The sequence below is a fragment of the Triturus cristatus genome, chromosome 10, assembly GCF_964204655.1.
Source record: "Triturus cristatus chromosome 10, aTriCri1.1, whole genome shotgun sequence".
NCBI classification, from domain to species: domain Eukaryota; kingdom Metazoa; phylum Chordata; class Amphibia; order Caudata; family Salamandridae; genus Triturus; species Triturus cristatus.
This window is the reverse complement of record NC_140593.1, coordinates 412,997,630-413,009,634: the sequence shown is the minus strand read 5'-3', so window position 1 is coordinate 413,009,634 and position 12,005 is coordinate 412,997,630. Positions and strand designations below refer to the sequence as shown.

At 43.0% G+C, this 12,005-nt stretch overlaps 1 protein-coding gene across 1 annotated transcript in view; it reads right to left on the bottom strand.

The window, feature by feature from the left end:
- APBB1IP (amyloid beta precursor protein binding family B member 1 interacting protein) overlaps window positions 1-12,005 on the bottom strand; it is a 788,839-nt gene that overhangs the window by 483,619 nt on the left and 293,215 nt on the right. The window contains exon 4 of the mRNA XM_085631699.1: window positions 3,542-3,629. Within this exon, the coding sequence (XP_085487825.1) occupies window positions 3,542-3,629 (88 nt within the window). The remainder of the gene's footprint in view (window positions 1-3,541; window positions 3,630-12,005) is intronic.

The following is a 12,005-nucleotide window of genomic DNA, read 5'->3' as shown; positions in this document are numbered from 1 at the left end:
GACCCAGGAGCGGCAGCCCAACAACACAGGGCAGCAGTCGGGACCCCCAACAGGTATGGCAAGGCAGGCTTCAAACGGTGTTTCCCGCTCCACCGAGGGAGCCGCGTCCTTTTGTGCGCCTCCGGGCGCGAGGATGACGAGAAGGGGCGCTATGAATCCTGGAAAGTGTAGTCTCCCCTGCTCACGGCCGCGAGGTGGAACAGCGGCAGCAGGGGAGACACGCAGCGCGACAGACCCAGGAGCGGCAGCGCAACAACACAGGGCAGCAGTCGGGACCCCCAACAAGTATGACAAGGCAGGCTTCAAACGGTGTTTCCCGCTCCACCGAGGGAGCCGCGTCCTTTTGTGCGCCTCCGGGCGCGAGGATGACGAGAAGGGGCGCTATGAATCCTGGGAAGTGTAGTCTCCCCTGCTCACGGCCGCGAGGTGGAACAGCGGCAGCAGGGGAGACACGTAGCGCGACAGACCCAGGAGCGGCAGCGCAACAACACAGGGCAGCAGTCGGGACACCCAACAGGTATGGCAAGGCAGGCTTCAAACGGTGTTTCCCGCTCCACCGAGGGAGCCGCGTCCTTTTGTGCGCCTCCGGGCGCGAGGATGACGAGAAGGGGCGCTATGAATCCTGGGAAGTGTAGTCTCCCCTGCTCACAGCCACGAGGTGGAACAGCGGCAGCAGGGGAGACACGCAGCGCGACAGACCCAGGAGCATCAGCGGCAGCGCAACAACACAGGGCAGCAGTCGGGACCCCCAACAGGTATGGCAAGGCAGGCTTCAAACGGTGTTTCCCTATTCGCTATTAGCTTAATAAAAAATGGAGGTAAAATAGCTGGAATATGACCTTCCCTGGCAGCTGCTGTAAGTAAAAACAAAATGCTGTTACATGTATGTATGTTGTGTGTGTGCTTGCAGTTTTGAGTGTATTTATGTAAGAGAGAGTGTGCGTGTAAATGTGTAGACAGAGTGTGTGTGTAAGTGTGTGTGTGTATGTCTGATTGCGTGTTTTAACCCTGGGCGTAGTTCGCGAAGTAGCGCTACGCGTAGCTACGCAAAGTGCACTACGCGAGCTACGCGTAGCACTTCGCGAACTGCATAGTACCCTGTTCGCACTGTGCAAGATGCCGTTTTCAATGATTGCACAGTGCGGACAAGCATCCGGCACTGTGCAATCATTGAAAACGGCATCTTGCACAGTGCAAGCTGTAGTTTTCTGCCGCTCAAGTAGATTTTAACTCGAGCAGCAGCTTTCTCAACGCGGACAGGTAGTTTCTCATCGCGAGCAGTCGCGAACATACGCGACCACTCCCAATGAGAAACCTGACCTCCCCGCGTTGAGAATCTTGCTGGGAGGTTTATTTTCCACGCTCGCGATCGCCAACTTGATGTTGCTGATTGCGAACGAGGAAAAAGTCTCGCCGGGATGTCATTTTGCTTGCTTGAGGTCGCCAACTTGACGTTGAGGACTGCGAGCAAGCAAAAAATTACCGCTGCACTATGCAACGCTACGCATGTTTGCACTGTGCTACGTGCAATTTGCGTAGTGCGAAGTAGCGCAAACTTCGCAAACTACGCAAGCGTAGCGTAGTTCTTTGCCCAGGCTTAGTGTTTATGTGTAAGCATGTGTATGTTTGAGTAAAACTGAAAGTCAAGGGACATGTGAAGTCACTTCCTCTACCCATGGCATTTTGGTAAACTGACGTCCATGGTAGTTCCACCTTACTATGCTGCATAATGTTTAATTCCTAAATAAATATAATGATGTTATTTATTTGTAACTATTAAATGGTAAATGCGTTCAGAACCCTATTTTCAGCACACATGCAACATGGGCCGGAACAGATCACTGGAGAAATTACCATGTACCTCTGTAGCAGTTATGGGATGTGGAATACAATAGAATAAGTTAGAATGATATATATCAATGCATATAATAATGTCTGCCAAAGAGAATTACCTAATAGGCACATCTGTGTTTGGAGTTACCTAAAACCTGCTCTGCTTACCAGCAGCCACTTAAAGGGGCGCTCACAGAAACAGAGACGGGTATGACAGGGACCCACTCATCACTGAATAAGAACAGTAACATCTGTTTTCTTTCACAAAGTACAAGCCAAAGTAGGTTTTCTTGTAAACCTTTCCAGAGGGAGGCTCAGGTCAAGTAAGGTTCGGTATTGGTTTTCCTTTCTGCTGCACTGTGCTAACCTGTGGAGTTGGGAGTCAGAGGAGATCTCTGCATTGCTCGGACAGTGCCTCACCATCTTGGTGTTTAGGGGCATTTCATCTTCGGGTATATCTTATGCCTGGAGGAACTCACAGGTAAAGCTGTTCTCTTCTATTCATGTCAGAGTGATCATGGGACAATCTGGAATGCTGTCGTAGATCCCAGCCTCGCGTTACGTCAAAAAACGTAATCCAATTCAGGCTTTCCAGGGTTTCACAATGATGCATGGTATGTCACCTCCAGGTCACCCCAATGACTTGGTGTCACCCTACACCACAGAGCAGCCACGCAACACACAATATGACACGCACACCTAAAGGAGAGTGTATGCACACAGTAGCGAGGTTCTTTCACAACCACCCCATCGGTCACTCGATGTTCTCAAGCCATAGCTCCAACATTGCATAAAGCACCTTTAATCCCGTTCCCTGTGAATGTGATATTGGTTCAATGCATGAGCTGGTGTGATTTGACATGCTGATTTTCGATTGCTGACTGTGCTTTTAAATTGAACTTTGGTCTATTTGTGGTTCTTTTATATTCTTTGGTCACGCTCCACATTTTTTAAAACATCCTCAGTTCATTATTTTACCCTTTGTTACCCAGTGTATTTTATTATAATTTCTGCCTTTTAACCTACTTGGTCTGAACATTTAAGTTCCATGTATCTCAACAGTATGGTTGGTTAATTATTGTCTCAAATATGCCAGTCTCATTTTCTCTGAGAATACCTCTCGAGGACTCAAGACTGCCAATCGTGGCCTACTGGTAACCCTTCCACTGAGACACAAGTGATAGAGTGATCTAACTTTTTATGCAAAAGATTAAGCCCAGTGGGATTCCCTTCTTCTATACCCAAGACTACACAATGACCAGCTCAAATTCAGAAAACCCTTAGAGACACCCCTCTTCACCTTTGCATTTGGATAACCATATTTTCAGTACAGTCCTTTCTATTCAGATCACTAGTGCTGCCCGGTCAGACGCTGAAGACTGCCTGCAGATTCTCAACTAGGCTCTCACAACTCTTGATCAAGGCTTTGTCATATTGTAGGGGTCATATTTGTAGGCAGGGATCTTCCAGCACTCTTCCTCCCTGTCAGTGGTTGATTGGCTCTCCAGCATTTTGTCCTCACAATACATCATACTGAATTCCACCCCTCCTTCTTATGTGTACCATACCCAAACCACTCTGAGACCACCACAGCTTCGTTAAAACACTTTACAAAATCCAAAATAATATAAATTTAAAAATATGCTTTGTTTTTCTAAAGCCCAATCTTGAATTCATCAGCTAAACAATGATATCAAGAATTACTCACCATTCAAGTCTTTGAAACCAACTGAAAAGTTGAAATCTGTGGTAGGCATTTTGGGTGATGGGGGTTGAGTTGATTGTACTCCTAGACTCTGTTGAAAAATAAAAGAGACTGACATTAAAATGCAGCCAAATTACTACATAACTAGTCATTTACTGGTCACATTAATCATGGTGTCATTATGTTAACAGAACATATTAAGTCCTCATCTGATATGGTTTGAACATTTATATAGCACACTATTGCCCAGGGGCGTCTAGGCGCTGGTACCAGAAAGTCCGGAAAGGTTGCCGATGAAAACTGTAGAAGGAAATATTAGATTGGGAAGAGCCAGGTTTTTAGCAATTCCCTGAAAGATAACAGCCTTGGGCTGTTATTTATGCCGGCTAGAAGCGAGTTCCAAGTTTTAACTGCCCCTAAAATGAAGTTTCTTCCACCCCAACGAGCTTTCCTAAATCTGGGGGTTTGTAGGAATTTACATCTCCCGCCTCACTATCTGGCTCCAGCAGGTTCGTGTTATCTCACTATCTGGCTCCAGCAGGTTCGTGTTATCTCACTATCTGGCTCCAGCAGGTTCGTGTTATCTCACTATCTCGCTCCAGCAGGTTCGTGTTATCAGTGCTTTAACTCTTTGTCACTGAAACTCTCCTGTAGAAAATGCGCCTTTTCAGTTTTCCCTGTTTTTCAGAAGTAGCCTGAGACCAATCAGCCCGTTCAGGAAAGCTGGATAAGAAAGGGTTAGATTAGCTTCCTTAAACCATCATTTCATGATTCTTGGGGAATACTATTTATTTCACGCTGTGAAAACGCGGTACACAGAAATGGATTTTAAAACACAGCTATAGGCGCTATATTAGGTTGCACTGCAACGGGAAGCACTCAGAGGAGCTTTTATGTATATCTGGTTTCTAACAAAACTCGTTATTTTTCTTCTAAAGCATGCACAGACTTGCTCGTTAGTCTAAAAATAATCGTCTAGTAAATTCAACCTTAGAAAACGCTGCCCCATTAAAAGGACTGCCGGTCCAACCTCATTTAAATAGCAGTTTATTGACTGGTGCCCTACAAAAAACAGCAGATCAGCAAAGCGAAATACTATGGCAGGAGTAGAGGTGGGCGGAATTTGCATAGTCGCGCTACGCAAAGCTTCGTGAAACGGTAAAAAATCACCGCAAGCACGTAAAAATTCCGCGAGCACGCGGAATTGCTTGTTTGCAATGCTTTTTTCCTGTTTGCGAATGCTGTTTGTGTGCTCGGGGGGAAATACCTCGCAAACACGCATTTTGAAAGCGCGAACAAGCAGAAGATTCCACAAAGCCGTGAATCGCGTAACGAGAAATTACACAAATTCCGCAAATTCAGTGTGGAGAGTGGAATTTACCGCCCAGGCCTAGGCAGGAGACCAGAATATGTGGAGAAGAAACACATGCTTGGACTGGTCTTGTAGAGAACTGTCAAGAAATATTACCGCACCAAAATAAGTTTGTGGTTGTGCACAATATTAAAAGCTAAAATATCTGCAATGGTTGATTTGGCTATGTTCACTCAATTTTGTGGAATAACCTGTTTTGTTTTTAACGGTAATTTCTTCTGAACACTAGCAGTTAGATACGTGTCCGCAAACACACGTTTACTGGGATTCCAGGCGTTTTTATGTGCAACCTGTCCGTACAAATAATACGTGTTAAATAGGCTTTATTTCACAACAGAACAATGACCGTGAAATGATGCCAAAATGATCGGTAATCAGGTTCACATAAAGCCAGATGTGGTGTTAGATTATGACATAAATCAAGCAAGGGGAAAGTAAACGGATCCAGGGAGTACAAAAAATAGAGCGAGAAGTATGTTTTGCTGGTATTAAAATTCCAATCTCGTGCACTCCTATCAAAGGATATTTTATTACGATCACGGCGAAACATACATTATCAAAATGGCCTCTGTTTTTGGTTTTAATATTCACTCAATTGTATATCTACAGAGTCATTTGGTAAGATACATTGTATTCAGCTCAAGGTGAACTTTTGACCTCGAACCTGCTCTGCTGTGCCCTTGTAGGATATCCTGAAAAAAAATTCCTCAAGGTAATCTGTGTAAATCTGGCATTTATTGCATTTTCTATTTGGCCATTTGTAAAATGGGGTGGTCCATCCATTCCAGTGCTTAGACAGTCTAGCTATTCCAGAGATATTGCACATTTTAATATTTCTATCTCTCTTTTAAAGATATACAGGCTACATCGAGTTAGTTTTGTCCTATTCCTCTACGTAGTATTGGTCTATTTTCGGACAATAATACAGCGTTTCCTTGTAAATCGCAGTATTTGTAATATTGTTGCAGGCCAGCTGTCTTTAGTCCTTGCGGTCGTTGGGTGGCAGGGATGCCGGCAATGTTGATAGTTAAAAGTCGATCTTGCATGTTTGTCATGTCCATCCAAGATCTCATTTATCTGGAGCTGGTAACTTTGTCTACGCTGAGGATCTTCTGTGGCATGTTTACAATATCAATGCTCAGGAAGTTATTAATATAAACACAATGCTAGTCCTCTATAAGGTCCCATTTTCCCCCCAGAAATGTATGGATCACTGAAGTCAATTTAATAGCATGTGTTTCAAGTTTTGTGAAGGATGCAATGTGGTTACAGAAATATATAATTTTGCAGTGGCCGCTCCTCCGCAAAGGCAGAGGAACGTCGCTCCAATGCTCAAATGGAAAAATAAAATGATTGGGGTGGGGCGGGCTGGCCAGAAGGGGGGAAGGAGTGGTTTGCACTCCTTTAGTGAGCATGACTGCTTGGCCGGTCCTCTTGGGCCGGCCAAACAGTCATGTGCAATTTGCATCTTCCCCACCAGGCTGTAATGCACAGCCTGGTCAGGAACATGCCCAGCCTCTGATTACCCATCTGAGTGCCAAATCACAGTGCTTAGATCAATCACAATGCTGCATTTCAGCGTTGTGATTGGCTCAGGGGAGCCTGGGAGCCCGGGTGCTTCCTGCTGCCAGGTCTGTAGACAGGAAGAAGAGGATGGAGGAAAGGCAGCGGCCGGACGGCTGTAGCAAATAAAGTGTTTTTATTTTGTTTTTTCGTCCCACCACCCATGTCCGGTACCAGCTGCTACTGTAATTTTGTTGATGGATCGCCTTACATCCACTAATAGGGAGGCAACCATTCAGCCATCTGTTTGTAATTTGGTGCCACCTAGTGGTCGTGCTCTAAAGATACTGGCTCACCTTTATTCATGGATGTAAAGGTCCTGGTTCTGCCAGAGGTGGAACATGTTTGGCGTTTCGTAGAACAATTCAATCTGAACAGTGTCTAATAGATCTCCTAATTCCAGAGTTACATTTCCATTCTGTCAAGATCTCTTGAATTGGATTGTATCCGATTTTGGCCTGCGCCTAGTTTCTGAGCACAAAACTATTGAACAGATGGCAAAGTGGGCAATTGCCCATGGCACCTACGTCTTCCAAGAGCCTCGCAGATAAAATGGTTGTAGCAGCTAGAAGTCCAAATAACTGAAAGTTTAAATAACTGAAAATCAATCTGTCTGTTTCCTCTCTATCTCCTTAGTGTACTTCACCATTTATACCTCCTCCTTTCTCTTTTCCTCTCTAACCTTCTAAGCATCTCCGTGTGCTACTACTTCTCTGTCTCAACTATCTCTACCCCACCTCTCTCTCTCTCTCGTAACACCTCTTTCTACTCCACTGTGGATATCACAGATAATCTGTTAGCCTGAGCTGAAGCCATTTTGGTTGTGGCGTCCATTTTGTTAGCGATGTGCTAGCCATGTGATTCTTCCGTCTTTACTGTTGCTTGCCTTTCTATTCTGCTTGAGTCATCAACTGTAGTTAAGTCCTTCAGTACTAGCCAGAGCTGTGTATAAGCTCAGAAAGGCCTGTAGCTGCTAGACTGCACCTGTCTTAGAGTGTAATTATCAGGATGTTCCAACTGATGTAAGCAGTTCTGTCTCCCCTACCACTCTGCTGACCAAGTGATTTATATCTGTCCATGTTAGTCAATAGCTATTCCTGTGTATGCCTGTACCTCCCATTTGAGTTTCCATGATTACTCAGCTGTAAACAGGGTATATGAGACCCTTGGTTTCTGTATTCCTAGGACTACCTCCTACAGTGCCTGGGGGTGCTGAATTGATGTAGTCCCACTCATGAGAGACTAATAAACGTGTTATTTGATATTCCAGCTTCCGTGACAATCTCTATTTTGTTGGTCTAAGAACCAGTGGACAGATAAGGGTGAACCCCTGCACCGGTGGGCCCCTAAAAAGGCTCATTTCCACAAATTGGTGCTCAACTCGTGAGGCTCATCAGAGATGTGGCCATCCGAAGGAGCGGTCTTGACGGAGGACAGGAATCTACTGAGGAGGTACCCTGTACGAGGAGACCCTTTGTCTTTGTAGACCGATGTGTTTTTCCGGATTTCCCGATCTGACCCTCCAGGTGTTGGCCGGTCCCAACTGAGATCGCCTTTGGCGTAAGTGACCATTAGGTCGACACAAGCTTGGCAGGTGGAGGTTGGAGACTTTGGTTTGGTAAGGTCGCTGGGGCGACACTCTTATTTTGGATTTGCTTGGCCAAGATTCTGGTTTTGTTTGATTTGATTATTGCAAAAAACAAAGGCAGGTAATGAGGAGATGTTTTGTCTCTAACCTTAATATATTTGGGATAAGTACTATATTTGGGAGAAGTACTACTTTAGTTATATTATTATATTTACTATAATATTTTTGGCATGCCTGCTCCTAGCACACTTCGTAGAATGTGTTGCTGTCTTGGAGGTATCAATATGGATCTAGAAAGTAGTCAGCCGGCTCCCCTAGAGAGGACACCTAATAGGTTTATGTATATTAAATATGGTAATGTATAGTACACTGTGGAACAAATAAACGAAAAAGGATCCTGATCTACTGTAATAGGAATGCCTTCTGGAATAAGTATGATTTGGTAAAGACACAGAGTGTTTGCGAACACTCTGCCAGACCAACAGGTAATTCGGCGTATTTTGGAAAAAGGTCTGGGGCTAGAGCCGGTCTTCTTGAATATGGAACAGTCTTTGGGCTGATTACTTGTCTTGGTGCAGTCTCTGGACTGCTTTTTGAGACCTCTTTTTGTTTGTAAATATGATTTACAATTGGTTTGAGTACAGTCTGTGGGCTGCCTCTTGTTTTTGTCCTGGTGTTGATTTGTGGGTTGATTGTGTGTTTGAGTGTCTATGAGGTTTGTGGACTGACACCGGTGGTCAGGGCCGGCTTTAGCGCTGGTGGCGCCCTGTGCGACAATGTTTGTTGGCGCCCCCACAGACTCCCTCACTACCACCCTTTAACAGTGACCACTCAAGTCTCCATAACCACTCTCTCTCAGATGTATTTAATTAATTATATAGTGCCACCTATACCAGTGTAGGGTGTTAAAGCACTTTACATCACACACCCATTACACAGAGACAATCAATAATATGTTTGTAAATTAGTGCATAGCAAATGTTAGATAGGCCAGAAGGTGAGTAACATGTCATACATAGTTGTAGACAGTATATTTTAAGAGATCTTAGTCTAGAGAAACAAAGACTCAGAATTTAAAACATAACCCCATGGTTCGGGGTTACATTTAATAACAAAAATTATTTTTTCCTGAAATGAACCCTTTTTGAAAACATTAGAATAATGAAAGACGGAGGAAAACCTCATAATGCTTCAATCTATACCTTATGCATGCAGTTCTTCGAGTTATTAGTTCACTGTTCCATGTTAGGATTTTCACATCTACACTGCTAGTAATAAAAGGATCTCTCTGACAAAAGCACTGACCTATTTAAACTATGTGCACTTTGTGATCTGCATGGCACACATTCTTTGCAGCAGGCACATTAACTCTCTGTGCTACCATAAAATGAGTTAAAACTTCCACTTGACAAAACTCCTTCTCTCTCCAGGAAGAACATTAATCACTGTTATCTTGACATTTTTATTTTTGTAGGGAAATTGCAGAGGCCAGCAATGCAGCAGCAAGTGCTTTTAAGGACATAAAATACTTCCAACCGCGGCGCACCCTGGAAGAGTCAGCATCCGGTGTGGTGGCACCGGTCGCACCGCCCTGCCGGTGGTAATGTTTGTGAAGTACTTGTTTGAGTGAGTAGCGACTGTGCTCTTTGTGTAAGGATGGCTTGCCTCAGCAAGCTGTGTTGTGTGTTATGAGTGTGTGGCCCCTTCTTGAAAATGTCTGGAATGAGCTCAATTTGTTTTGTTGTCATCATTGTGTTTTGCAGATGCCATTGGAAGAATTACACTCTAAATTTCAAAGAATGAACTACATAAAATATGTTAAGTAGCTGCACGCTACTATGGAAAGTAAAGCGGTAACAAAGTATAGATGTGTGAACATTCAATTATTATATTGGCATAATGGTAAAAAATTAGAATTAAAACTCAATAGGAAAAAGTAGGCCTCACAGAGAAAAACTAATTTGTGTGTTTTACACAACTAGGACTTAACAAAATTAAAAATAGGTGCCCAACATTTTGTTAGTACTGCCTATCAGCTGTGCAAAATGTTACAGCACTATCCTTAGATACATCATATTAAATATTAACAGGCATTCACATTATATGAGTAATTGGTTGCAGCTAAAATAAACGCGTCCTCCTTTCACCACACTGCAAACAATAGATTTTGACTGGCTTGAAATGCCTGTTTTTTTTTAACTGCTGCCTTCTCTCCTGAAAAGTGTAGAAGCTAACACCTGCCTGTCATAAAACACAGCTAAATAAATAAGACAGGCCTTACTCAGGCACAAGCTACAAATAAACATTGTGGCAACTAGAGTTTTAAGTTAGTACAAAATGGCATAAAAGCACATGCATTAAAGACTACTAATTTTGAGAGTTAGAAATACAGCTTCATTGTTTTGGATAAAAGAGAAACGATAAAAGTACAGACTTTCTTTCCTGTTGCTTTTCTAAGAAGCACATCTGTGGATCTGATAGCAAATAATTACTACTTTCTAATAGGTGAAACAAACTTTCTATGTATCAGTAAAGCTTATGTGCTTAGTTTCAAAAGAAGTTTTGTAAGTGTTATAAATAAATGCATTTAAAGACAAAAGGAAAGGAATGAGGCTTGCTTTTCATATGTAGAAACAAACAAAAGGGTTAGTGATCATTATTTAAAAATGACTACATGAAAACAATTATTATAAGTCATTGCAGTAAAATCGTTTTTGCATTATTATGATCTTTATAATGTCTAATAACACTATTGTGAAAATTCAATAATATTTAGCAATGTAGGAAATTACCCTGTGCAAAGTGTGCATTAAAGTGTGCATTAAGATTTCAATATCTAAATGGTTAAATATATTGTGCATCAAAATTAAAATGGTGAATATTAGTTTCTCTAACGATGACAATATTACTGTATCTTAGTGACAAACTTAAAATATGATTTCTAGTATAGCCTAATGGCTGCAGTCTCAAATACAATTAAAAGTTATACAAAAAGAGTAGCTCTAGAGACTTGTGAATTACAGTGCACGGCTTAATGCACAATAGTTCTGGGCGCATTATGACATTCTGAAAACTAAAATTTTGAGCCAGTTCTTTAGGTGCTAGAAAGCACAGTGCACAAGAATAAAAAAAAAATAATGAGCAAACATTACATCCTACCTTTGAAATATCAGCATACAGGCACAGAGCAGGGATGCCCTCCAGTCATGCTTCTTGAAGAAGTTACTTTGAATTGTGATGGCCACATGGGGATATCTTTGCTCAGACAAGGGACAACAGGTTTAAGGGTCAGAGGTGGTCAAGTTCTGTATTTAGCAAACTAGCACCGCTGAAAGCAAAATGCCCACACAGGAGAGTTTCGAAGGAGGGGGCCAGAGCGTAGAGAGAGAAAGAGGGGCAGCAGTGTCTGTGGGTAATGTGTAGCTCCTGACACAGAGAGGGGCAATGAAATAAAGTTTGCATTAATGCACACTCATGTTAAACAGCACAATAGCTAAAGGAATTGGTAGTTGGTCATTGGATTAATGTTTTATAGTTAGCTCAATGTGCTGATACACCAAAAGTTAGAAGGTGGTACAGTCCAATAGTATTAGACATGGCCCCTTGGTGTGGTTACCCCTGGTTATTTATCTCCTACGAGTACGAGTCTGTCCGTGCCCAGCTGCCAAAAGAGGAAAGTATTGTCGCCAGGAGGTCACCTGCTTAGGTTACCTACTGTCGAAGGGGGGTAGGAGACTAGCTCCTGGGCAAATTAAGGGTAAGCAAAATTAAGTAACACATTGTATTTTTTTTGTTTTTTCCTCTCTCTCTCTCTCGCCTGTCTAAGCTGTCTAGGAATGGCCATGAGACAATCGGTTGGGCTCGCTTTAGTCATTCATTTCACATGATGGTGTGAATATATGTTGGTGGTTTTGTTCCAAATTCACAGGTGGCAACACCATTAT